At 40.4% G+C, this 27,642-nt stretch overlaps 3 protein-coding genes across 9 annotated transcripts in view; 2 read left to right on the top strand and 1 right to left on the bottom strand.

The window, feature by feature from the left end:
* The first annotated feature begins 3,665 nt into the window (after positions 1-3,665).
* Positions 3,666-9,949, top strand: pbk (PDZ binding kinase). The gene is made up of 7 exons (XM_082504878.1): positions 3,666-3,774; positions 4,337-4,504; positions 5,705-5,844; positions 6,212-6,381; positions 7,237-7,366; positions 8,479-8,655; positions 9,254-9,949. Exons 2-7 carry the CDS (start codon positions 4,338-4,340, stop codon positions 9,490-9,492), a joined length of 1,023 nt encoding a protein of 340 aa, XP_082361004.1. The 5' UTR covers positions 3,666-3,774; position 4,337; the 3' UTR covers positions 9,493-9,949.
* Positions 9,950-11,198: 1,249 nt separating this feature from the next.
* esco2 (establishment of sister chromatid cohesion N-acetyltransferase 2) overlaps positions 11,199-27,642 on the bottom strand; it is a gene marked incomplete at its 5' end in the record, with an annotated part of 134,545 nt that continues 118,101 nt past the window's right edge. The window contains 15 exons of one of the 7 annotated variants that reach the window (XM_082504946.1): positions 11,199-12,008; positions 12,538-12,722; positions 12,925-13,068; positions 13,250-13,339; positions 14,972-15,103; positions 15,357-15,501; positions 15,642-15,684; positions 15,816-15,903; positions 16,642-16,756; positions 16,956-17,077; positions 17,547-17,793; positions 17,933-18,245; positions 18,419-18,561; positions 19,126-19,178; positions 20,206-20,300. In XM_082504946.1, the coding sequence (XP_082361072.1) occupies positions 11,876-12,008; positions 12,538-12,722; positions 12,925-13,068; positions 13,250-13,339; positions 14,972-15,103; positions 15,357-15,501; positions 15,642-15,684; positions 15,816-15,903; positions 16,642-16,756; positions 16,956-17,077; positions 17,547-17,793; positions 17,933-18,245; positions 18,419-18,561; positions 19,126-19,178 (1,953 nt within the window). In that variant the 3' untranslated portion in view covers positions 11,199-11,875. Of the gene's footprint in view, positions 12,009-12,537; positions 12,723-12,924; positions 13,069-13,249; positions 13,340-14,971; positions 15,104-15,356; positions 15,502-15,641; positions 15,685-15,815; positions 15,904-16,641; positions 16,757-16,955; positions 17,078-17,546; positions 17,836-17,932; positions 18,246-18,418; positions 18,562-19,125; positions 19,185-19,550; positions 19,883-20,116; positions 20,157-20,205; positions 20,301-27,642 lie in introns of those variants that run through there. The other 6 variants (XM_082504942.1, XM_082504945.1, XM_082504947.1 and 3 more) reach the window with 6 other exon arrangements.
* On the top strand, positions 20,556-26,474 carry ccdc25 (coiled-coil domain containing 25). The gene is made up of 9 exons (XM_082504963.1): positions 20,556-20,752; positions 20,889-20,936; positions 21,100-21,139; positions 23,656-23,707; positions 23,943-24,018; positions 24,144-24,247; positions 24,369-24,571; positions 24,993-25,038; positions 25,187-26,474. Exons 1-9 carry the CDS (start codon positions 20,728-20,730, stop codon positions 25,214-25,216), a joined length of 624 nt encoding a protein of 207 aa, XP_082361089.1. The 5' UTR covers positions 20,556-20,727; the 3' UTR covers positions 25,217-26,474.

Below are 27,642 nucleotides of genomic sequence, written 5' to 3'. Positions count from 1 at the left end.
TTAGATTACATTAGTCTTGACACAGCCTCTGCCACCACATCAGATCAATTGCTCTGGGCTCCTTTGATCAGCTCCATCACCTAGTGGGGGTGGGGGGTCATAGTTTGGTCCCGCCTTCACTGTTGTGATTGGTGTGGGGGTAGGGACAGGCTTAGGGCGTCGGGGGGGTCCCCGGAGGCATCTTCCTTGGGGGGCTCAACCCGGGGTAGCGGTCATGTCCGGTTAGGGGCTCTGTTGGCTCTCAGGTGACTGTTTCCTCGCGGCTGCGTGCAGCGGGGCTAGGGGAGGGTCTGTGCTGACGGACGTGGGTTACTGACCTGGTAGCCTGTCTGCCCCTGGGTGGGTCCGGGATGGGCGTGAGGTTCTGGGGGCGCTCCGTCTCTGGGCTGGGGCCCGGGCCGGGCCTCGGGGGCTTGGGTCCTGGTTGGTGTGTTGCCAGGGTTGTGGGCGGGTGGGTGCATGGGGGCCCACCCCTGGAGCAGGGTGCCGCCGGTGCATCGAGCCACCTGGGGGGCTCTTCAACTGGTGGGGGAGATTGTCACATCTTGCAGGAGCTTTCCTCTCCTCGGGAGCTCCCTCTGCAGGAGGGGGAGATACAGGAGAGGTGGAGGAAGATCTCAGCCTGGGTGTTTATTGTCTTATGTAGTCTGGAAGATGAGTGGATGGTGGGGTGGGTGCAGTTTTCTCTGTGGTGGGGTTGGGTGGACTGTCCCGGGCTCTGTGGGGCCGGGCGGCGCTGCTGCACTGGGCCCCGGTCTGGATGGGCCTGGGCCCCCTTTCCCTGGCGGGTCGCAGAGTATGGGGGTGCCTACTGGGGTCAGCGGGGGAGCTGGCCCCAGGGAGGGGTCACCTGGGCGTCCAGGTACACACCGGCTCACTCCTTGGCGGCCACTTATCGGGGCCTGGAGCCTGGGGCTCGCTCGGGCCACTTCGGAGGTGGGGTGCCCCCGGCCTCTCGGCCTGGGGCTCAGTCACTCAGGCACAGCTGGCTGCCGGCGGAGCTCACGGGCGCGTCACTGCAACTCCCCCTGGCTTCTGCTCCGCGGCTGCTGAGTGGCTCACTCATCTGGGACTCTCCTCAGCTCTTTCTGGGACAGTGGCGCGGCTGCCCCTCTGTTGGTCTTCCTTGGTCTCTTGTGTTCTGGGGGCCTCTGGATGTCTGGAGTTTTGATCTCCTCCATACCTGCTTCATGCCCTGGAGGACGGGGCTGTGGCCCCCCCACACCCTCTAGCAGATCATTACATGAAGGAACCTTTTAAAAAAACAAGCGCGTCCATGCTCACAGGTGTACACACGGGTGATCACACCCACAAACTACACCCTTTTTGGCTCCTACCTCAAAGCACACTGTTCTGTTGATCTTATGTGCTGCACAATAATGTTTAATATTTAGTATTTACTGTCATATTCCCATATATCATTGTGATGTTGTTTATTCTATTACTCTTGTTCTCTTCTGCTTGTTTTCTTTTTTCTTTCTCAGCAGGTGATCCAGGTGATTGATATATGCATTTTTTTTCTCTGCCCGTTCTGTTGGTTTTTGTTTTTTGCCCTTCTCCCCCGTCCCTCTTCTCAGCTGTTTCTCTTTCCCTCTTTCTTTCTCCCAGTCAAGTCTGTCCCGTATTCAGTAAGTGAAAATAAAATAAACAATAAAAGGTGAATCAAATGGACCATTACGGCAAGGCTGGGATGGTCAATTTGGTAAAGTAAATCCGTTGGGCATCTTTCTTTGCCTTTAGACAACAATTCTGATGGCAAAAGAGCCAAACGGGACAGGCAAAAAGAAAAAAAACCAAAAAAACCCCCAAACCTGTTCATGTGTCTAACTGTTTCCCCCACTCTGCGACACACCTGCCAGGGATCGAACTCTGGTAATTGGTGATTCTGTTCTGAGACATGTGAAGACAGCAGCAACCATAGTCAGTTGTCTTCCAGGGGCCAGAGCAGGCGACACTGAGTGAAATTTAAAACTGCTGGCTGAGGGTAAACCTGAATTCAGTAAAAGTATAATTCACATCAGCAATAATGACACCCGGTTACATCAATCAGAGGTCATTATCTTTATAGATAATTGGGAAACTTTCTGGAGGAAACCTGGTCTGGTTGTGAGACAATCCCACTTTGAATGAAGCAGCTCTTATTTCTAGAAATCTGGCAAATTTATGAAATTCCCTGAAACATGACTATCTAGTGTTGGGACCAGGAAGCAGAGTTGCAGTCTCACACACCTCCGCAGCTTCTCTCCTACTGTTATCCCTCTAAACCCCATCTCCATTGAGACTGTATCAGCTCCCAAACAGACAAAAACAAACTAAAAACCAGCAAAAAAAATGACAGCACCAAAGAGTTAGTACATGACTTAACAATTGATCAACAAATCGATTTACTCTGCCTTACTGAAACCTGGTTACAGCAGGATGATTATGTAAGTTTAAATGAATTAACACCCCTGAGTCATACTAACTATCAGAGCCTTTGAAGCACAGGCTGAGGAGGCGGTGTGGCAGCAATCTTCTACACCACATTAGCACTGTGATTAAAGAGGAAATCAACACAGACACAGAAATCCCTTATTCTTCATTAGGAGCAGCAGGAAATCAGAGTAAACAATCATTTATTGGCTATCATAAATATACTGATCAGTGTGATATTAGCGTTAGCTCAAATATTTGACACACACTCACTCCACATCCCAGCAGTGTCTTCTCACTCAGTTTGTCTCAGTGTTTGCAGTAAAAGAGAACTGTTAGTTCACCTCTAAGCTCTCTCTCTGAACCACATGAATGACACTCAAGGACATCACTACATCACACTGTATATGACACTAAACCAGTTTACAAGGAGTTGGTGTCATGCAGCAAATAGGTTTGATTGCTAATGGGCAATTGTATTAAAAATCCCCCAGAGTATGTTTATGTTAGGTAGCTAGTAAGTTGTAAGTTGTTGTTCACTCTGGTTTTAGCTGATGCTCTTAATGAAAGATGGGGGACTTCTGTAGCTGCCTTAATTTTCTCATTAAAATTATTGCTAATATTTTTTTTTAAAAAGCTTTAAAGGAAACTTAGTGGCTCCCTGTGCTCCGTGGTTGGGAACCCAGCATGGCAGAGAGAGAACAGCAGAGTAAGCCCGTTTGGTCTTCTGCTTTCTAATCGGCTGACTTCTACTCCCATTCCCTCTGCTGCTTGAATTTTTTCTACAAATTTTCACTTTTTATTCTACAAATTCTTATATATTGCAGCAAATTTATCTTTATAAGTAGCATGCTCTAAATTAAAGAACAGTGTCAGCTACTTGAAATGTGACCAATCATGATCTCACAGTCCCTGTTTCATTTTGGTACTAGGGTTTTCTAACTATTCATAAGTAAGTGATGACTACAATCTGTGGTGTAGCTCATAGTAAGTGGTGAAAATACATTTTGTAATCTAATTTGTAACCAACTCTCTGCTATTACATCATCATCTGTCATAAATAAACACACATACTGCTAGTATTTTGCAACGTGATTGGCCTCAGCTGGTGAAAAGCAGAATTACAATTCTTAATTATTGGAAAAATATAGAATATTGTAAAACGTGTAAAAAGTAAAAATTGTAATTCTGCTTTTCACCAGCTGAGGCCAGTCACGTTGAAAAGTAAATGAAATATGCACGTTTCACTCCCTTATTAAAAAGGGCTCGGTTTGTCCCTCTGCGGTCTCCGTCCTGTATGCCCAGCCTTCAGTTTGAATCTTCGGGCGGTTTTTAGCTACAGTAGCGAAGGGAAACTTTTAGGTAATTCTACTTTTCTTTAAAATAAGTTACAGATATTTGATTTTGTTCAAGTTAACAACATTTTTGATACATTAATTCAAATAACTTACCAAATGATTCGCAGTCACAGTTAAAGGATGCCAGTTGACGATAATTTAAACAGTTGGCGAATTTTGTTTTATATTGTCGATAACCGATATCTAAAAAACTACTCTAAAATAATCATCACTTATTTCGAAGCTAAGTCTTGTATTAATTACTCAGTTTAAAGTAAAATTTTGAATTGAGTCTTGAAGCTTCTCCCTGAACGCTATTGTCAATAGCAGTTGCGCCAGGCCCCGTTTAAAATATGTCTTTTTCTTTAAGTTTTATATAAGCGTAGACAAGGACAACCGCGTATATGGTTAAAAACATAGTAGGCACCTCAGATTTTAGTTCGGCTTATACATACATGAAATACCACCTATTAGTGCAGTACATTAAACTCAAATCCACATCACTGTTAATGCCCGTACGTCCACTTCTATCTTGTTGTGAGTTTGTTTTGCCACTTTGCTTTCACGTGTTTACTGAAACTTTACAGAATGGCCACCCCTGCCACCAGCCCCGACCACGGCGCATTTAGAACACCTAAAATTGTCCGAGTGAGGAGCACCGGAAGCACCAGCGGAACCCCCATCACCATCCCTGCCTCTCCTTTCATGAAGAAGTTGGGTTGTGGGACTGGAGTCAACGTCTATCTCATGAACAGGTGTTACTGTGCTCTGTGAATTGATGGATCACAATGTATCTTCTATCAAATGTAACCACCCTTTTGAAACTAAATCTGAAATTATTTAGTCAAGCTTGGTACATAATTTTGTTTAGGAAATCCCTAGAGAGAGCAAGGACTTTAACATCTGTGTCAAAACACAGAATCATTAAGCTGATTGTCATGTCTACCCCTCAAAGATCCAAGGAAGTACCTGAATCAGTCTGTTTACAGCTAAATTAACTCAAAGGCTAAACACAAAAAATTCTTCAAATAACCTGATTTCCTGATTTCCAAGTCATTGGAAGTTGGATAGTGTTCAGCCTCCGATTTAAAAAAAAAAAAAAAAAAAGCTTGGCTGTCACTTTGGGTTTCAATGAACTTTTTGTTTGTTTTTAGCCTGTTTTTGCTTTTCATTAACCTGCAAATAAAATAAAAAAAACTGTTTAAAAAATCTTAGCTGAAGATAATGTGACAAGATCCCAACAGACTGTGTGAACAATAGTGTTTTTTGTGCGACAGTGTGGCACACATTATGATGAGAGCTTGTTTAAAATTAAAAATTTAATATAGTTCACAGGTTTGGCATGAAGCATGTGAAGGAAAATTAAATATGATTTTTTTTTTTTTAATTCCGATGCAACTTTCATCTCTCCTAGTAACTAAAAACTGCTGTGATTTCAGCTCATGTTCTTTATTGTGTACTTTACTTTATTGTACTTTATTGAGCCCCGTGGGGAAATTGCTCTCTGCATTTAACCCATTCACTTAGTGAAGCAGTGGGCAGCCATTGGGCGCCCGGGGAGCAGTGTGTAGGGACGGTACCTTGCTCAGGGGTACCTCAGGGTAGCTGTTAAGGGGAATCAAACCCCCGACCTTCCAATCATGGGGCAACCACTCTACCTACTGAGCTATCCCTGCCTGTCTGCTAATCGTCTGTGGGTGTTAGTAGGGATGCATGCAGGTGGGACATCTAGCCAATCTAGTTGGAGCTGTATATTGCAAACTTAACATGAATGAGCAGTGTGTTTTTAAAGGCCATATTATATTGCCATTACCAGTATCGTGTCTCTTTCAGTATCTCATGACCAAGTAAACAAATACATCTACAAGATATTTTATCGCATTTGCAATTCCTGTCTGTGTACATAAACATAAAAAAACAAATGCGCTCTGTGTGTTTTTGATGATTAATCGTAGAGTGGGCAACCTAAATGCATCACCCTGGGCTGTGAAGAAGATCAACAGTAAATGTGCAGCCAAACAGGTGACTGTTTACCAGGAGCGCCTCAACGAGGAGGCAAAGGTCCTGAAAGGAATCAATCACCCAAACATCGTTGGTAAGAGCGGGCACTGTTGTGATGGCGATCTGTCTCAGTTAGCAGTGACACAAAAAAAACCAGATTCATTGTTCAGCTCCCTGAGGTCACATTATATGTCCCCTTACATGTGCAAGTCAGTAACTTATATTTTCCATTGACACTGTAAATTTTTGACATTGTTTCTAAGAAAAGATAAGAAAATAACAAAAAACACTGAATCCCACAGTTCAACATCATTTGATTTTTTTATTAATGTTTGTGTTGGTCACTTGGTAAAAATCATGTGCAAAATAGCTTTTTGGTTCTCTTATTTTCAGATCATGCCGTCTGTGATACTGTTATATTTGCTCTTTTAAACCTTGTGCGTCTTTGTGCAAACATCAAGGTTTCCGTGCCTTCACCACTGCCAAAGATGGTTCCAAGTGTCTGGCCATGGAGTACGGAGGAGAGCAGTCCCTCAATGACCTGATAGAGAAGCGGAGGGAGGGCGGCCTGAAAGCTTTTCCTGCCGCTATTATAGAGAAAGTGGCACTGCATGTGGCTCGTGGCCTGCAGGTAAATCGCTTACATGGTCCTCCTTTCTACCTGGCATAATCACCTGTGTCATAACTGGAAATACATACATACATACATACATACATATATAGTCACAGGTGGGATTAATTCCCACATCTGACCATGTGTAGCTATTACACATGATCTTTTACGACATGGTACAAATTATTTTATATGTCTGCTTGAGCTGCATGTTTTTAGATACGGATATTTGGTGATTTAAAAATCCAATATTGGCTGATACTTTTTTCTGTTGGAAACACTGCAAACAGTTTTCGCTAACATCTGCGATGTTGAGTTATTTGTGAGCCCTTGCTAAGCAAATATGTCAGTGCAGTTTAAATGTTTTATTTGTTATTGTTTGTGGCATAACAAACATGTTGCCAGCAGAGCATGTACAGAGTTCCCTCTGGAGGATAAACTATGCAACATAACATGGCTGAAGAGTCTTTCTCCCATCTGTCAAATATTCATCTGTCTGCCAATATATCAACTGACAGTATCTTTTAGGTTGTAATATATTTATTATTTAGGTGAAAACAAATTAGATACATTTTAAAAAATTACACATAACACACACCAAGACATAAAAATTTAAAAATACTAACCACTTAATAGATAAAAAGTGGTGTTTTTATCTGAAACGTATTGGTCACCTTTATTTTCTTCCAGGATGTGCTGATGCTAAATAATATCCCTGGTTAAAAGTAAAACATTTGTGAGGCAATGGTAAATTTTCATAGTATTTACTGTTTAATAATCCTCCAGCTTACTTTATTCAAAAGTTTCTTTCATTCCTAAATATTTGTCTGTTTAACATCAGCCATGAGCTTCAGGAATACTTTGTCTTTGCAGTATCTACACAATGAGAAGCTGCTACTGCACGGGGACATGAAATCATGTAACGTGGTCATCAAGGGTGACTTTGAAACAGTGAAAATCTGCGATGTTGGCGTGTCTCTGCAGCTGGATGAAAACATGAAAGGTAAATTCTGACAAGCTCAGAATAACACCCACACAGCTCAAGCACATGTGCTGATTTATTTTCTGTTGTTTCTGTTGAGCTTTGGATGGAAACTGTAGTTATAATTACTTTATTATATTTTTTAGGGTTTTATTAAATTAGCTGGAATTAAACAGACTTAACCCTGCCAGCTCTGCTCTAATGTCTCCTCAAATCAACGAGTCGGGTCAAATAATCTGGGGGGGAAATAATAATCACAATATTAAACTTCCTTTATTCTTCCTTGTCTTTGACCTCAGTGAAAAATGTCATGAATTTGGGGAAGGATGTAAAGGAGACTTCATGTAAAGAATTGTGTTTCTGCTCAATAATGTGTTGGCTGATGATGTTGGCATTAAAATAAATCTTCACAGAGAACAACACCAAAGGCCTTCCTACTTTAGCCCATATCTTAGGTGCCTTTTTCTCAATGGTCATGAAAACAGATGTCTGACCTGGTGAAAATTGTCATAAGCAGCATGTAATAAAAGGAATATGGCTTCGTGGTCACAAAAGTGAAAAAATATAGATTTTATTCAGAAATGTTCAGCCAGCTCTTACGTTTCTCTCCTTGCTGAACAGATGAGCCATGTTCATTTTCCCCCCTTACTAAAGCAACTCAGTGAGCTCCTTTTATGACTGCCATGCAGGTCATTTCATTCATAAAGCAGCAAAACTGAGTACTCACCCACAGCGCATTGTTAAATGGTGCAGTTAACTGAAGTGGTACAGAGCGTATGCAGGCACACAAATGGGATTAATCATGGATTAAAGCACAGAATTGGCAGACACATTTGTGTGGTAACCGCTGTTTACAGCAGTTGATTTACTTTGTTTTTCTGCCCGGATAGAAACATAAATTATCCTCATACATCATGTCATCAGTCTGCGGGGGTCTCCAACAATTTGGGTTCAATTTGAACTAATTAGAAACTTCTGGAGCCTCAAAGATGCGCTTTGTTTTTAAAAGTAATGTAATTTTGGGTGACGCCATTGTGGCAACCTGGACAAATTAAATTTGTTTGTTTTGCAGTTACCGTAAATTGTTTCTCAGTCCAAAAGGAGTTTCATGAAAAACAACTCTGTGTCTTCAGTGTCTGACCCAAAAGCGGAGTACATCGGCACAGAGCCGTGGAAGCCCAAGGAATGTTTGGATGAAGGAGGAGAGATCACAGACAAGGCAGACATCTACGCCTACGGTCTCACTCTGTGGGAGATGATGACGCTGGCCATGCCTCATCTGGAGATGCTGGAGGATGAGGAGGGTGAAGGTGAGATGTCACTTTGATTTACTCAGACATGTTAACTTTTCTTTCATGTGTCTTCATGACACTTTCACAGTTTTTCAGTTTGCATTATTTGGTTTCCAGTGCCTCTTAAGCTTGCTTGGTTCTAAGTTAGCAGTAGAAAGTAGCAAAATGTTATCCTCCTCAGTGTAAACTAGAGCCTTAGCTCGGTACTAAGAGGATACATTTAAATTTCATTTATTACTTTCTGTGCAGCTACAGTTATGTTTGGCTGACACAAAATCCTAATCCACATCAACTGACACTGATGCTTCCAGTTCTCCTTTATTTCTACAAACAGTGACTAAAATAAGAATGTATCTTCTTTCATTTTTAAATATTCATTCTTAATGTTCATTCCCTGCAAACGTGTAATTGTTCAGTTTGATTGTGCCCACATAGTTACATCTTGACTGTACTTTCTGATAGTAGTTTAAAAGGTTAGACTCTGACCACGAAGCATGTTGCTCCATCAGATTATCATTCCTGAAGTGTGTGTAGAAGAAGCATAACTCCATACAGTGAAGACTAAAAGAAAAACCTAATTGTGGAACAGTATACTGACTGTGTTTATGCGCTTTAGTTTTAGAGGACTCTGTGGAGCTGAGTTTTGATGAGGACGCCTACTATGAGCGGCTGGGGACGCGGCCGGCACTGGACACAGAGGCTCTGGGCAGCTCGTACCGGAGAATGGTGGAGCTCTTCTACCTCTGCACGGAGGAGGACCCCAAGAAAAGACCAACAGCCGCCCAGATCGTCCAGGCTTTAGAGAGCAACGCCTCCCTGGACAAAACGCCCTCTGAGGTGATCGTTATCGACTGAGTTATTCTGCTCACTGTGTCAGAGGTGCAGCTTAGAAATGTTTAATGAAACTTCATAAATGTCGGGCTAATAGATTTATTTTCTAAAGGGGTTAATGATTATAGAACAGATGGACATAACGAGTCTCCTGATACATACCTATTTTTTCTGCACGGGTTAATAAACAAACTTTCACTGAGCATAAACATAGTTAATGGTTAAAGTGGATTTAAATATGAATATACTACAGACTCACTTGCTCAAATGCCTTTCCAGTTTGTGCTGATCTCTTTATATCGCTATTTGTCTGTTATCTTTCCTATTGTGTTACAGTCGTTTCATATTGTAAATGTTTTTGCTTTCATCCACTGTTTATATGTATTTGTCATTTTAATCTCATTCAACTTGTAACCTGTAAAATGTTCGTTTATAGGTTGTTTTTTTTTTAAATATCAATAAATTGGACAATGATCTCAGACCACTTTCCCACATTCATGCACTTTCTCAAGTTAGAAATATTTTTGTTATGTATCAGTGGCAAAAGCCTATCAATAAAACACAGTAGGACTTAAATAATTCTCTTGTTTAACTTTAAAAATCTGATCAGCTACTTATGGCTGAAATTATTTGAGACTAAGCTGAAACTTACAGCTTTTAGCTACGTCATCTTTGCCAGCAGGTAAAGTTCACCTTCCTTGTACAATACTCACTGTACAAGCAACTTAAGGGACATTTAAGAAGAGATTCTTTTGACTGCTGCTTCCAATAGACAAATATAGATTTTAAAATATCTAAAAAAAAAAAAAAAATCTCAAAGGATGGTTTATTGTTATGAATACATGGTGCATTTATAAATTGTGCCAGTACTTGCAGTTCTGCTCTTACACTGATGTAGATCTCATGCTCCCTAAAAGCTTGAAGAGAAGACAGCACAGATTCAACAATAAATTCAACATCAATCACAGGTTATTTCCACAAATGACTCGCAAATAGGAAATTTATACTTGGGTCCATCATAATTGCAATTCACTAGTTTTTGAAACGGAACACGTGGCAGCAAACTCTTGAACTAACTAAATGGATGTGAGGGAACGTTCAAAGGACAAATGTTTCTTTTCCTCCAGAAAGAGGGGAAAAAACCCCAGAAAGCCACAGCATTTTATTCATTCCTGTAGCTTGACACAAACATGAAACAGCAGGGAATGACCACAGATTAATTAAATAATACCATTAACAAGCATGAATGCTGGCAATGGCATCGGGCGCATTCATGCTGATTTGATAAGTCCAAATCAGCTGTAAGAAGTTACTTTTTCTGAGTTTTGGGGGAAGAAAAATGTTTTACAGAAAAGCGATTGCTGGTTAGTTTGACTTCACATCAAAAACTGCTGAACTATTTTACTTGAGTTTGTGTCTGGGTTGCTTTGTCTTCATTTCCAGTCCCCAGTTTCAAATGTAAAGAAAAACCTGTCAAGTTTCAGCATCATATGGTTTGGAAAAACCAGACAATGGCAGACAAATGCTACTACAGTTATTTACCAAAAACAGTATTAAAATTGAAATTTGCTTTTAGAAAAGAAAGAAAAGGTAATTTTACATACAGCCTGCCGTGCTCCTTTACAGTTCAAGCTGCACTGGCACTGCTGCACTCTATTTCCTCTATTGCAGATGAACTGTTGGTATGCACACTTTGAGACATTTTGACAAAAAGACCAAGACTCAAAAAACAAACTTAACATGTTTATTAGATGCATTTACAAAGCCTCAAAACAACAAAAGGATCCACCTTTAAACAGGTTGGTTTCTATAAACATCTCCAGAAAATGTCGAGCCCGGAGCACAAAGACATTCTGCTCAGATGAGCATGTAGCAAAGAGGCTTCTAGTTTTCCGTCCTTAATTTGAACATGAAGACAAATACTGCAAACTGAAAGCAAACTGAGAAACGTCTTCAGTCAGGATTCAAGCTCCTTATAAAGAAAAGAAAAAAAAAAAAATAGGCACTGCCATTAAACAAAAACATTCAACAGTGAAGAGGCAGTCCTGAATATAAATACTGATTCATGAGCTTTTAAAACCATATTCGGGAACACAACAGGGAGCTTCAGCGTTCTGATTCGACCTCCAAACTCCTCAAACCGCAGTCTGAGCAACTGTGTGATAAAACAAGCCTGATCAACAAAGGCTTAACCCACAGGACCAAAAGGATCAATGCCGGCATCGTGGCTGGTTTTAATGCTGTGGCTGATCACTGTATACAGCCAAGATTTAAATGGAGACAAAACTCAGCCTGGCCTAATCAGCATGGAAAAACCTGAACACTTGTTGCTTTGCATATGAAGAGACAATTTTAAACCAACTGCCATTTCAGAGGAACAGGGACAAATTTTGAATTCCTTCCAAACTCATGCAACAAAGTTGTAAACAAGGAAGGTTGGTGTGTTGCAGTACTTGGTGGCAAACAGTTTGCCGTCAGGTGTCGGATCAGAGAAGGCGATTTCTTCCTTGGTTAGGGGACTGCCGTACATGAACGTACTCCTAAGACAAAAAGGGAAAAGAAACTGAAGCCATCAGCCATTTTAGATCCAGTCAAACACTTTATGTGAGCCTGTTTCCAGTTTTACCACCTGCTGTTGACCATAGTGTTTACCATTCAAATATTATTTAGGGGGTCCACAAGTTCATGTGTGTGAGGAGTTTACTCAGTAACCAGCTGACTGAGACATCATACATTGCAAGAAATATTAAAAAACACTTTGAAAACACATTAGATCTCAATGAGTGGAAAACAAATGTGCCGACACCTATACTGATAATGTGTTAGGAACGAAAAAGATGCCATATTGATACAGAGGGCTGAATTCAAAGACACCCTAAAGTAATAGTAATAAAATAAGTAATAAAAATGGTTTCGTAGTTCTTGCTTATACTGGGGTCATACTGACAGTCATCACAGCCGTGTTAATATAAACAACTTTTATATGGCTACAATGAAAACAAAATTCTTCATTTCTATGAGGAAACAAGTAAGGAGACCGCGAGATTCATGTTGTGTGCATCATCCTACCTCACTGTGTCCAGCATGCGGGTGGCAATGCCCTGTCGCCTGGCCAGGCTGAAGACCCAGATCCGACTGATTCCACACAGAGCTTGTTCTGGGACAGTGGAGCAACACCAGGCTCTGTGTCTCTCCATGAAGTCGTCCTTTGTCATGTCCTTGTGTCGATCTGGCTGTTCAAGGACTCTGTAAGCCTGAAGAGAATCTATGCATAAGTTACGGCACCTATAAGATCCATGTGGCATCAACTGAAACTTCAAAACGAAACCATCGTTTTGAAGACCAAGAGAATAATTAAAGGCTAATCTCCAAAGCAAATCTGATGTTTAAAAGCTTTACATGTTAGCTTTACATGTTATATTTTCAGATATGCTAGAGACACTAACACAGCCGTACCTGTCGTATGGGCTCAGCGACGAGACATCCTACCACCAGTCGCTCTGTGTTGATGAACAGGTAGGTTTTAGCCTGAGTTGGTCTGCTCAGAGCCACCTGCTGGAACCCCAGCTCATTGTCCGCTACACGCCGCACATCCTCAGCCTGAAAGCAAACACACAAAAATGATTAAAACTTAAATGCAACACTTTTAAGTAAACGCTAACTTGTGTACGAGGCTGTCTGTCTACACTTCTGTCTGTTTAAAAGTGAAAGCACTTAACAACAAATAAGCATGGAGAAAAATCAGAAATAAGCAGAAGTGCTTCAGTGTGCTGGCTCAAACCTTTTTGATGGCATACTTGGGATCATCTGGCATGACCAGGAGGATTTTTCCATCCCAGAACTCAGCCACCACCCGTTCCTTCTTCCAGCCCTGAGAAAACACAACAGAGGAAAGGAGCTGCAGTTACAAGCCAACAATTACAACAACAACCTCATCCCACGAAGTAAACTCCCGCCAGCAGCTTTAACAGCTTCCCTGATCCCCACCCCCCCACATGGACTATACTTGGGTGGGCTGCTCAGGTAAACTAAAGTCCACCCAACTATGTTTGGCAGCTAATGCTGCATAATTTTTTCAATATGTTTCTAAAGCACTAGTCACACTTTAGTACTTCATAAACTCACGTCTTCTGTCCAGAGAGACTGATTGGTAAATGGCCGGTATTTGTATAGCGCAGGGGTCGGCAACCTGCGGCTCTTTAGTCCTTATAGTGCGGCTCCGTGTGGTTTGGGGAAATAAATTAGAAGTATTTAGCTGAAGTGTATTTTATTTATGTTAGTTCTTTTTTTAACTTGGAAGATTTTTGTGATATTGAAATATAAAAATAAAATTATATTTTATTATTTTTTCATCGCGCAAAATAAGCATCACACTCGCGGAAGCCGGTGTACCCGCCGAAACGCCGTGCATTTATCGAGACTTTCAACCCCAGGTAGGCCAGTTATGGATGTTCGGATCCACATTATGTCAGCAGCTGTTCTCCACCGTGAACTATGTTAAAAACAAACACCGCTCACGCCTCACAGACGACAGCTTACAGTCCTGCGTAAAGATGAAAGTGACTTCGTACAGCCCCGATTTGCAGACGCTGTGTGCAGAGGTTCAGGAGCAGAAGTCCCATTGTAAACATATCACAGCAGACCCGACGATGTTTGCATGAACATGCTTTACAGCATCTCTTTATTGACCACTTTTCACACACGGTTGCTGTACGCATACAGCCGGCTGTAGCTTTTCAGTTCACAGCCTGACACATACCAACAACAGCATAGATAGCACAGACGTAAAGGCGGCGAGGCGTGATTGCACACATTAACCGGGTAAAATACATATTTAGGCAGAATTTTGCAAATATCTATTTTTCATCTTTTAGCAGCATAGTGCTTTTTTTCCAATTATTTTTTAAAAGCCAGGTCAAGGCTCCAAAAGCCCAAAGGTGATATAAGGGTGGCGGCTCACAACAGTTTTTGTTTGCTACATGGATCATTTTAGTTCAGCTGGGTGTCTTTCCTTTTGTTATGAGTTCAAAATGTGTTAATTAGATAAATAAAATGTAATTTTCTCTGTAGCACTTCATGGATTTCATAAGCAACACACCTTAGTTGTTCACACAAAGCATAAAGGTAAAAAAAAAAAAACAATATATACAGTGTTATCTTCATTTTAAATGTCAAAAAGTATTTGCGGCTCCCGGTGTTTTCTTTTGCGTGGAAACCAGGTCCAAATGGCTCTTTGGGTCTTAAAGGTTGCTGACCCCTGGTATAGCGCTTTACTTAGTCCCTAAGGACCCCAAAGCGCTTTACACTACATTCAGTCATTCACACATTCACACACTGGTGGTGGCAAGCTACATTGTAGCCACAGCTGCCCCCCTGGGGCGCACTGACAGAGACGAGGCTGCCAGACACTGGCGCCACCAGGCCCTCTGACCACCACCAGTAGGCAACGAGTGAAGTTTCTTGCCCAAGGACACAACGACTGAAGGGAGAGAAGGATGTTTACCACAAATTTGATGGAGTCGAGGAAGCGCTGGTGGAACTGGGTGTGCTGGAAATTGTCCTCTGGGTTGTCTGCGCTGTACACCATCCCACATGAGCTGCAGGTCGTTGCACCAAACTGTTTCTGACCAGCATCCTGAGAGAGCATGAGAGTAAAAAAATAAATAAATACAAAAATTCATTCAGTAAAGAAACAAAAGCAATGAAATCAAATAAAATGTATCGCAAAAAAACAAAACCCCAAAGCTCGTGATTTTTGTGGGTTGAATATTTGAACAAGTTTCAATCAAAGATATCTGCATCAGGCTGGGTGAGTATGGGGTGAGGATCATAATAGAAAATAAATAAATATATCAAAGCATACATGCAAACAGATCAATTTAACTTACAATGATGAGCTGGTCATCATCCTGCTTCTCTTTCTTCCTGCGAATGCTTCGCTCTTTAACGGCTGAAGCTGGAGTCTGCAGCGATGCTGTCGGACCAGAAGGGGTGCTACAGGACACAGGAGGTCGCAGAGCTGCGCTCTTTGACCTGCAGATGTTTCAAAAGAATGCTTCAGGGTTGTTTCAGTTACTGAAATTCAGTAATTGTTCCTCTAAAAACTAAACACACTGCATTTATTGTACAGAAATGCCATCTTTAAATGTTGAACTCTAAACAAACCATCTTACCTTTTAGAGGCAGAACCAAATATGGGATAGACTGCTGCGGGCTCTGGAGGAAAAAAAACAAAAAAACATCAACATTAACAAATGGAAGCACGACTGAGTAAAACTGAACATCTCCAGGATCTATTTATGCCACTCTATGCCTGAGTTGAGGGATCTAATAAAGTATTTGCTCACCTTTGGGAGAGCTGGAGTTAGTGCTGGTGGGGCTTATGTAACTCAGCTCAAAGGCTGGCTCAGAGCCACCTTCTGTTGTAGGAGTATCCTGAAAACACCAATTCAAGTTAACAGAGTCATTAAAAAATTTAAGTGATCATGAGTCAGCTACAAAAACAAAACAAAACAACAACAACATTTTGCCACGGTGAAGGTGCAGGATCATCTCTGGGGCGGAAATAATATCTACTCTGGGATAAGTACCTCTGAGCCACCCTGGGAAATTCCTAGTTGGTTAAACTCAGAAGACAAACCTGACAACCCAGCAGAAACCACATAAACAGTAGCAGAAAAAGGGAAAAAGAGCTAAAACATCAAAGGCGGAAATGTAACCATCACAAGCGGGGTTTTTTTTGGCATTATTACCCCATCGATTAAGTCCTGACAGATTTTGCATCACATAGAGAATGAGCAAGGAAGGGATCGGTGTTTGCATAAACAAAAGGGGGAAATCAGAGAAAATTTCTGATTGTTTTACAATTACATTATAAAAACGGCCAGAAACAGATGCCATTCATAACTAAAGAGGAGTTTCATCCTCTTAATTTCGGTAAAGGCATGTTACAGTTTCAGCGTCTGCTGGAGTCTTGACATTTTGAGTGACACTACACAGCAACACACCGGCCCTCAGGCAAGCCTCATAGAAGGATAATAGGAGCGACTACTCGTTTTAGTGTCTGCAAGCAGGTGTAATACTCTCACAGCACTTTTAATGCTCAGTAGTAGTAGAAAAACTATCAAAGTACCATTTACATTATAAACAACAGCCTTTTGGACACCCATGTACCTGACTGGTGGAGGAGGAGGCTGGTGATGTGGAGCTGTGTTGTGTTGGAGATCTCAACAACGTAACCATGAGCTCGTGAGTAATCCCGTGTTTATCCAGCACAATTTTAGAGGAGCTGAGGAAGGAAGACGATTAACAGTTTATCAATGAACATCAGTCTTGGGGCATTGATAAAGTGCAAATATTAGAGATCTGTGTTGGAAATTCAGATTGTTAAATATGCCATGAATTAAAAAATAAATAAATGAATAGTAAGGGAAGTTTCATTTCTAAAACGAAAAATGAAGTCAATGGTACGTTTAATACATCAGTACCTTGATGGCTGTGGAGTTGCAGGCTCTTCATTAACGGAGTCCATCCAGTCTGTTGGATCAAACTTCATTCTCTGTTTTGTGCTTGGTTTGTTCTCATACGTCCTCAGCGGCTTGACGGCAGTCTGCAGGAAACAACCAGGATTAAATATTACCATTAACATGACAATATTTGCCATGGAGGGGAAAAACATAATTAATTTATTTAACATATCAAATGGCAGACACCATTGCATGGAAAAACCTTTAAAATCATCATTAACTTATTATCAGATGTAAAAAAATGAACCCGTTTCCCATCACACTCCAACATCTACAAGATTTCTGTTTCATTTCACTGTACACCAAACTAGGCTGTAAGTACCTCTCTGAAACCTCAACATTCTCCATGACATCAAGCGACATTTTATTAATTGAAATTGTGCGCAAGAGCCTGAAGAACGTTACTCTTTTCTTTAAGAGTCAAGGTAAAAGGTAAAGGTAAAAATTACTCCAGTGTAGTTTGTTTCTGGGATATAGAAACCTTTTCATGATTTTAAGAAAAGAGAATCTCAAGAGATGAGCTATTCCAGTAATACGTAAATGTACACAAACCTTTTCAGGTTCTTTCTGCTGTTGGTTTTCTGCCAGAGCACCCTGCGGCTGCTTTGATTCTTTGCCCTTTGTCTGTGGTAGGACGGCTGCAGACGGCCTGGTTGAAGACTTTGGCGCAGTTTTCTTGTACATGGATGTAGGTTTCTTCCCTGTACCGAAGAAAGCAGCTCCAACAAATATCTTCGGCTTAGGCTTCAGGTTGCTGAATGTGATGGTGATTGCTTTCTTGGACTCTGTGGGATTGTTGCTAGGTGCAACGGTAGGAGGATGAGTCGGTTTAGCGACACTGCTGAATTAAACAGGGAGAATTAGAACAACCTTAAAAGACCAACTAAAACAACAGCTGTTTGAAGAAGGCTTCAGAAGTATCAACAGCTATGACAAACCTGCTGCTGGGTTTGGGTTGGGACAGCTTGATCCTCTTTATTGATGTTGAGTAGCTTTTGGTACCCATCTTCCCCCCTTTACTAGATCCTGCTACTTTTCTTGGCTTACTGCCTCCCTTAATGTTCTTTGTTGTCTTCTTTTCTGGCTTTTGGGTCACAGTAGGAGAGGGTGGAGCAGCTGGACAAGGCAGAGAGTCCTTCAGAGCTTTCCTCTCAAGTGGAGTGAGATAGACTGGATTCTTTTTGCCATAGAAGGAGCTCGTGACCAAGGAAGGTTTGAATGGAGATTTTTGGGGTGATCTAGCTGGAGAGCCTTTAAAAATAAATAAATTAAAAATAAAATATCATATAAATAGATAATAGATAAATAAATCCAAATTATTATAAATGTACGAGGAAAAACCATTGTTGTTTGCATTGTTGTTTGAACAATTAAAAATTACAAAAGCATTTCTATTGCAACAAAACATGTTTAGTCCATCCCACCTGCTGGTCTGCGATGAGATTTCTGTGGGGAGGTGTCCAGACGGCCAGCTGGCTTCTTCCTGGTAGGAGACTGCTGGGGCGTTCTTGGAGACCTCCTCTTCACAGGTGACAACTCCCGCCTCACCCCCTTCTTGGCTGGGTGCCTGATGTTTGAGAAACAAAACAGATGAGACAAGCGATGGGTGAATTGGCCAATAACTTGTAACTGGCACGTTTGAGCCCATAAACTTGTCAGGAAAGTGTTTACTGAGGTTACAGAGCAGATGATACTACTGCCTAAAAACAGACAGCTTTTAGGTTTGAACCTTTTGGTGAAATCAGGTTTTTCTGCATGTAGTTTTCATATTCTCCAGTTTCCTCCCACAATCCAAAGATATGCATGTTCGGCTAACTGGTCATTCTAAACTGGCTGTAAATGCAGGACTATGTGGGGTTGTTATGAATCACCGTTAGCCATATGGCAACCTGTTGCAAGGTTACCCCCACTTCTCACTCAAGCCTGAGTTGTAAAAGCAATTTTGCCCCATTAGTGTCAGTCTCATTATAGCAGGAACCCAATTCTAAATTTGTCGTATTAAACACGAGCTTCCATAATCTCTCGACTGTAGCACAACTGAGACTATTCTCTTACATCTGAGAGTATAAGTCCAACACAGAGTACATTTCAAGAGTAAATCAGCAAGCCAAACAGCATATACACAGCTTACCTATCAGAGTCCAGGGAGGACTGCTTTCTCTTTCTGGTTGTGGTGGGCATCATCTTCATACAAAGGTAATGAAATAAAATGAAAAAGAAAAGAAAAAGAAAGTTTAAGAATTTCAGCTTTGAAAAAAAGACCATCGATCTGAAAAGTCACTCCTAATACAAAAAAAATAAAATATTTTTTTTAAAAATTCATAATCAACCTGGATGTAAAAGAAAATAAAGAGATGCTTTAATCTACATTAATTACTCAAAAATGAAGATGAATCAAAAGTAACACTGCATCTTATTTCAAAAAGAACCAAACGAGATCTGTTGCCTAGTAGAACACCAGCTGCAAATCAGCTGTACCATATTATTCATGCAGACATCTTTTTGCAAATCGTAGGATATCTGGGTCACAAATCCGCCGTTGAAAGTAATACTCACTGCAGAAGGGTCACTGACACAAATGCAGCTTGAAGATATATTTCATGTCCATGGCGTTAAATCAGGAGATTTTCTACAAGGGTCAGGTGTGACTGTGGCAGGTAAACAACAGCCCACGACCTATGAGTTTAATGAACAATTAGGATGCTGATTATGAATCTCGATATGAGACAGAGCCTAAAGGTCCCCTTACTGTCATTTCGTCAGTGAGGAAAAACGAATAATCTCGAAAGCAGCTTTAGCTCGACGGTACATGTTAGCTAACGACGCGGTCATTTAAGGGCACCAGACGGAGGCGAAGAGATAATTGGCGGGACTATTGGCTTATGCAAAGGCAGCACGGTCTCCATTACAAAACAACGGGCATTTTTCATATCGATCACGAGTTGTGCACACTTCAACTGGATACGTGCATTTGTTTGTGATTTAGAAGGTGAATAAATTAAGCATTAAACATAAGCTAGTTCTGACTGCCTTGGAAACCTTTATTAGAGTCACGGTACTTAAAACTAATGTACCCCAATTATGAGATAAAACACAAAAATACAACTCTTCGTTTTCCTTACCAAGTATGTTTCTCTTGAGCTACATAAACCAATAAATGTTTGTATATCTGTATATATATATATATTTGAGTCGCTGGCGGGTCTCCTACCTCTACAGCTCGCGCGCGTTTCTTCTTTGTGTTTTGAACAGCGCGCGCCAGTGTCGGAAAAAAACCCCTACACCGTAACAGGAAACGGAAACAGCTACCACACGGGAAACGTAGTAAAAGCAGAGAGAAACTTCTAGTTTTAGCCTTCAAAATAAAACATCTTCATGTAAAAGAAAAGCCACTCATAAAAATTATGAGATAAAATTCAATTTACTAATGGAAAAAATTCGATGAGGATTATATAAAAACATAAATTAACTTAAAAGGAATCAGCATTTACTAATTTTATCTATCGATGTAAACCTTCGGCTTTTGTTTTGAAGGTAAATTTCGCTGTTTCCTTTGCGCTACACGCTACTTTCCCTCAGTTAGGTAACAGCTTCCCAGGTCATTTTGTACACGCGAACGGCAGCAGGTCTTACTGCAGATGAAATTTGTCTTTCTTCACAGTCAGCGGTTTAGAACCCAAAGTTAAAACACACATTGTTCATCTTTTTAGTGGCGATTTTTAATCCACGTAAAATGGTGTTTTACTTCACAAGCGCCGGTAAGTTGAGCTGCCATTAGCTGTTAGCCTGGTTAGCTTCGCACTCCTTACAGCTGTTTAGTGTCTTTCACGAGTTTCGTGCCAGGTGATTTTGCAGTTTCACTCAGTAACGGCCCACTTCCTGTCTAATTTTTAGTGGTGGGCCCTTCCTTCACGATCTACATGGGAAAAGACAAATATGAAAGTAAGAGAGCTGTCCTTTGATCGCGCACTCACGCCCTTCTCTACCTTCCTCCGATGTGTGCTATATCTGTTCATTCCTGTGTTACTTTGTTGCTTAAACACCGGTAATAAATCTCTTATTGAATCTTATCACCTTTTAACTCGAGGCTGTTTCATGCCTACAGATGAGGATCTTATCAAGTATGGATGGCCCGAAGATATCTGGTGAGATTCTTTATCTGAACTCTGAAATAACCTGAATTTTCTGCAGCTGGAATTTTTAAAGAAACTGAGATGAGCAATAAAAGTACGTGGTTCCTAGACTCATAGATAAATGTGTCTTAACACTAAGACACATTGATGATTATGGAATTAACTTTAAGCACCATTTGTAAGAATGTATTGAACGGTCGATGTAAACATTGAGTGAGTTTATAACAGTAGAAACATTAAAGTGCAGTCCGTTAATGTAGGCATGACAAATTCATGTTAGTTTACTTTTGTAATTTAGGGTTTAAATTAGAATAAAATGTTTTCCATGCCAAATATTCACATCCCAGAAAGTTGATTCTGGTCAGGTGGATGCAGCAATTTCAGTCAGTTTAGAGATGGTCCTTTTCACATAAATAGCAGATGAACAAGAACGAGATTTCCATACTGTTGACCCGTAGGATGCTGGTGAAAACAGTACTTCTGCCAAAAACAGAGAAAGAGAGGATGAAGGCCTGATTGGCGGTAGGGAGACAGAATGTAGGAGTTTAGAGAGTAGAGGCTTTAAATGGAGGGACTAGACCGCGAGTGCGAGAGCTTGATGGTTTGGACACGTACAGCAGGGGAAAGTGGAAATACTGAAATGCCAGAAGAGAGGAAGACCACACAGAAGGTTTATGGAGGCAGAGCATGCGATAGAGGCAGATGATCTGCTGTGATGACCCCTGAAGTGAGAGCCAAACGATGAAGGGTTGAATTAAATTTAAAAAAAAAATGCACCAAGAATTATTTGCAATTATTCAGCATTTATACAAGTGCTTTGGATTTTCTGTATTACCAATTTCCAGTGTTGGGCAAGCTACGTTGAAAAAGTAATTAATTATAGTTACTAGTTACTTCTTCAAGTAACCGAGTTAGTAACTGAGTTACAATATTCTAAAAGTGATTAATTACTTGAAAAGTAACTTTTGCGTTACTTTAAAAAAACGTTTAACCCTCTGGGGTCCAGGGTATAATTGGCCATTTTTAACTACTTTTGATTTTCCCTCCACATTTTCCCTTTACAAACTATTTACTTTGCCTTGTTTGGTATCATTCTTTTCAGCACAATCTCACGTGTCTGAATTTACAGTCATGTTTTCATTTTGACATACTGTATTAACACAATTGATCTAAAATCAGACAAAAAGCATAAAATCAGAGTAGAAAAAGTTATATTTTTACTGTAACAACCACAAACATGTTTAATGAATCATATTTCTTAACTTTAAATGCAAATATAAATTGTCAATTTTAAAATCCTATGCACAAGTTTTGCAAACAACAAAGTTATTTGCATCCATTTACCTTTTACCCCTTTTTTAAATAACCATTTCAAACTATTTACAGAACAATCAGCTGTTCTTCAATAAGATGCCACACAACTGATTTGTGCCACTCCAAAAAAATAATTTCTGTCCACTATAAAGGAGAACATCACGGCCTGATACCTGCAGGTCTGACAGCAGCAAGTGTATCACTCCTGTTTTTTACATGGAGACAGCAATCGCCTCATTGTTCTGACACACAACACAAAACTATCCACAACACTACACATTAACTACACAAGACAACACATTAACTACACACTCTAAACACGCTAAACGTCACAAATCTCTCACATCTCAAAACTCGCTCTCTCTTTTTCTGCTCTCTCACTCTCTCTCGCCGTCACTCCTAAAACTTCCCCTGTTTTTTGTTGTGGTTTTTGTTACTCTCTGCTTATGCTGATGTCTGCATAAGCAGAGAGTGCTTGCTGCGCTGTCCTTAGACAGTAAACGTGACAAAACTATTCAGGAAAAAACACGCCTATATATTGTTTATCATGACTCTGGTTTTACGTGGCCTATCAACACAGTTTAAAAACTTATATATATCACCTTGTTGCTTCGTCATCTTGAAGTGGTCATGTGATTGGCTTACCACGACTATTTTATTCTTCCTCAGTCAAACAGCAGCACTCATGCGATTGTTTTTACCCCTTAGCTCCAGGTGTTGTGCTAGACAGTGATCGTGATTACCGTCCGCGGGAGCGCGCAGCTGCTTAAAGCTGTAGCGTCCAGATTACTTACAGCTACTTCCGTGCAACTGATATAAGATGCGGTAAGCTGAATACAGCTTCAACCGTCTGTTTGTTGAAAATAGTAACGGACCGCATTTTCTTCTTAGTAACTGTAACGGCGTTGTAACGATAGGAATAGTAATTAGTTAGATTACTCGTTACTGAAAAAGTAACGCCGTTATTCCCATCACTGCTAATGTCTCTCTCTTTAAAACCGATTCGTAGTTAAAAATAGATGACTTTCATTTTTTTTATTAATATTTTTATTTCCATTTAACTATAATTGTAGATTCTTTTTAGAATTATTTGTTCCTTGCCTTTGAAATTAATAAATTTTTTCTTCTGTGTATAATTTGTTACAGTTTTTCTTGTTAAAATTATACTTTATGGCATCCTGTCATTTAAACCTTCTCCTTTTCCCTACATCCAGGTTTCACGTGGACAAACTGTCCTCAGCTCATGTATATCTGAGAATGCCAAAGGTAAGCATAAGCTCGCCCAATGAGAATGACCCTGAAAAACAGACTTTTAAATAAGAGTTCACACTCCTGAGTTTTTTCTCGGAACTGGCAATTTATTAAGGATCTAATTCTCAGAATAACTGTCACTAAATATAACAGTCGGTTCTCTGTTTTTGGTTGTGTCAGCAACACTCCACATACAAATTCTATGGAAAATATTTGACAGTGATGTAACTATTATGTGATTCATTTCTAGGGTCAAACCATTGATGATATCCCACCAGAGGTGCTGATAGACTGCGCACAACTGGTGAAAAACAACAGCATCCAAGGTAAAGAGAAAATACTCAGGCTGGCCTGAGAGATCCTCTTGTACAAGTTTCTGTCTGCTGTTATTTTTACTGGGAGGAATTTTGTGTGCAGATGTGGTTAAACTTGACGTGTTACATGTTTTCAGGCTGTAAGATGAACAACATCAATGTGGTTTACACAGCGTGGGCCAACCTGAAGAAAACAGGAGACATGGATGTTGGACAGATCGGCTTTTATCGACAGAAAGAGGTCAGCAGACCTGGCTTCATGTACGCTGATGGATTATTATGCAGCAATCGGTGTAATACTCTAACATTACATAGTATTTAGGCAATTTTATGTGTTCGCTAAACTGGCTTTGTGTTCACAGGTAAAGATCGTGGCAGTGGAGAAGAAGATCAACGAGATAATAAACCGTCTGGAGAAAACAAAAGTGGAACGGTTCCCTGATCTGGCAGCAGAGAAGGAATCGAGAGATCGGGAGGAGAGGAACGAGAAGAAAGCTCAGCTGCAGGAGCAGAAGAGGAGAGAGAAGGAGGAGCAGAAAAGGAAAAAAGAGCAGGAGGAGCTCAGGTAGAACAGTGTTTTAGAAATGTTTAATTATGGCTGCATGAATATTGCGAAAACGATCGCATTGATAAGTACGATGACATTTCAGTCTGCAGTAGCACTTATATTTCACGGGAGCCTCACAGCAGTTGATATAAGACACACCACTTTAAATCTACTGATTGGTTTTTGTCAAACTAAATTTCAGCTCTATAAGTTGTGTCCATTTACACAATATTAGTATTTTCCCCTTAAGAGTCAAAACTATGCTAACCAAGCCATAGCAGGTGATTCCTAAAGCACACACTTATTTACGCTTAACCTTATCTGTAACAGCAAAAACCCGACCACATGTACATTTTAGATATAAATAGTTATAAAATAAAAATATCTCAAATAAAGTTTGGCCACTATGTGTGACACTCTTGCGTTTTGGTCATTGCAGGAACTACTCGTCACTGATGAGGACTGAAAACATGAAGACTAATGAGGTGAACACCAAGAAGGATTCTATTATTTGATGTCATATATATATATATATATATATATATATATATTTGTTGTTTAAGGTGTTTTTTTTAGCGAAGCAGTAGATGATGAACAGTCTGTAACTTGTGCTTTACTGCCTGTACTCTGCAGGACGGCAATGATTCAGATGACTTCATGTGAGAGGAGAAAACGAGGCAGCATCAGACAGACAGCCTGCTGTCCGGCTGCTTTAGCTTCCTGTAACAGACACTGAAAAGATTAAAAACAACTCAGACAAACCTTTTTGGCTTTGGGACACTCGGAGCACAAAGTGAGCCAGCGAGGGATGGAGGCGCCAGGACTCGTGGTTCAGAAACTGCTTTCAGACCGAACCGAGCTGATTGACCTCCTTATCGCAGAGAGGACACGGAGGACGAGGAAGCATGGGGCACCAGGATCAATGAGGGTCATTTTAAGGGGGGAGACATGCTCAGATAGCAGAACATTATCTGATGGAATTTTCACTGCCTGATGATGTTCATGCTCATGATGATAAAACTGTCTGTGTCTGCGTGGGTGCGTTTGTTTCATGTTGTTGCTCCCAGTCACAATATTTTTATTTCCCCGCATGACAGATTTTATTGAATGCAGATCAGTGTATGAATTAAAAATCACGTTTATTATGAAATCTTCTCCTCGTGTATTCAAAATAGGATCAGTCATTTCATTTAGTTTGAGCTCTGATGAAGATACGAAGAAAAAACAATATTAAATTTATACAGTCTTCATTTACAAAAGTATAACATATGTTTTCTTATTTGCCATCATGACTCCTGATGTTTACAGACCAGTGTAAATATCTTTTAAAGTTAAAATGGAGTTTTTGCACAACAATAGCCAGTAAATCATAACGACATGCTGCTTATTGTAATATAGAGTTATTACCTTCGGAGGCTATGAACCCACAGCCTTTAACACTCAGCCTTAATAAACACAAACACTGATCTCAGGCAAGCTGGATGTCTCATTAAAGGTCACATTTTACGCTACACTGGGAATCTTTTTAAGGTGCTTTTAAGTCATTACGCATTGTGATAAAGTACATAAAGAGGTGTGTTTATTGTGCAGACTTACAAATTTCTCTGTTGCTGTTACGGAGAGCTTATGGTCATTTGGAAGATGATCCTCTGTGAGCAACCCTCCCCCACCTTTACAACAGCTGTTTAGGACATATCATTATTTTTAATTTTACAACCTGGTTTATGAGCTTTATTGGGCATTAAAAAGGTTCCTTATCACGCCAAAACACTGCCCAAACTAAAAGGAAGTAATGTATTAAAAGTAATATAAGTAATAACTAACCTGTTCATATATCTGTATAGACCGGAACTGTGCTGTGGCAGCAAGAAGCTCATAACAACCTGGTAATTAATAAATAAGAAAAACACCTCTCTCTCCACTGTTTTGCGAAGTTGTTTTTGTTGTGTTGTGGATATTTCTCACGGGAAGTTACGAAGATTCTCTGGACAGAGGGTTTTTTCATACGACAGGATTGGATTTCTCGCCCTGCAGTGATCTGTTGTAGTGTTTGTCTGCTTTTAGTTCACGGTTAAATAAATTTGGAGGATGCGGGCATCGATCCCGCTACCTCTCGCATGCTAAGCGAGCGCTCTACCATTTGAGCTAATCCCCCACTGGCGTCTACAGTTGATCACAGGAATCCAGCAAAAACATAAAAACTCCCTCTCAGCTTGTTCGTGGCCAAAAATGACCCATGCTTTTTTTCAGTAAATGGTAAAAGTTACTACACTCCTCCCTCTTGTCATTTGCTGTGGTTTATGCTGTGGGATGTGATTTATTTTTTGGTGCTGCGTCTCCAAGAAGAGAATAAAAAGTCCGAAAATATCTGTTCAATAACCAAAATTAATTTTACTTTCATCTCTGAAATACTCTTTCTTATACATTATGCATTTTAAGACTATTTATCAGTGTATGATGACGTCACTCGGGGTAGTCTCGTGTGGGGGATTAGCTCAAATGGTAGAGCGCTCGCTTAGCATGCGAGAGGTAGCGGGATCGATACCCGCATCCTCCAAAGAATATTGTTTTAGGCATCGTCACAAAAACATATGTTTGCACAGTGAAATCCCTCTCATCACTTACTCGGACGGTTCAGTTTAACCCTGGGTTTGTTCAGAATCACGACCCTTTCAGCTTGTTCGTGGCCAAAATTGTCCACCAACATATTAGGTCTGTAATTTTTATTATTTTTTATATTTTTATTATTTTTAAACCCCATGTTTACGTTTCCAAAATGCTATAAAATTAATATATCTTTAAAAAAAATCCACTTTCATTGACTTGATTTTAATTCAAATTCAGAACTTTAAGCCTTTAAATACAATTGACTTTCACAGTCCAACCTCTCTCACACATTTTAAAACTATTTATCGGTGTCTGGTGACGTCACTCACTGACTGATTCAAGCGGCTTGTGTTATTATTGGCCACCAGATGCCACCAAAGACGATGGTGTTAAAAAGTAATGAACCTTTGAGTAATGAACCCTTTTCTATACAAGCTTCAGTGTTTCAGAAAACTTAATTTGGCCAACACTAGTAACCTCGT

This window comes from Aulonocara stuartgranti (assembly GCF_965226115.1).
Source record: "Aulonocara stuartgranti genome assembly, chromosome: 15".
In the NCBI taxonomy this organism is placed as follows: Eukaryota; Metazoa; Chordata; class Actinopteri; order Cichliformes; family Cichlidae; genus Aulonocara; species Aulonocara stuartgranti.
The sequence above is the reverse complement of the archived record's forward strand: the minus strand, read 5'-3'. Positions and strand labels throughout refer to the sequence as shown.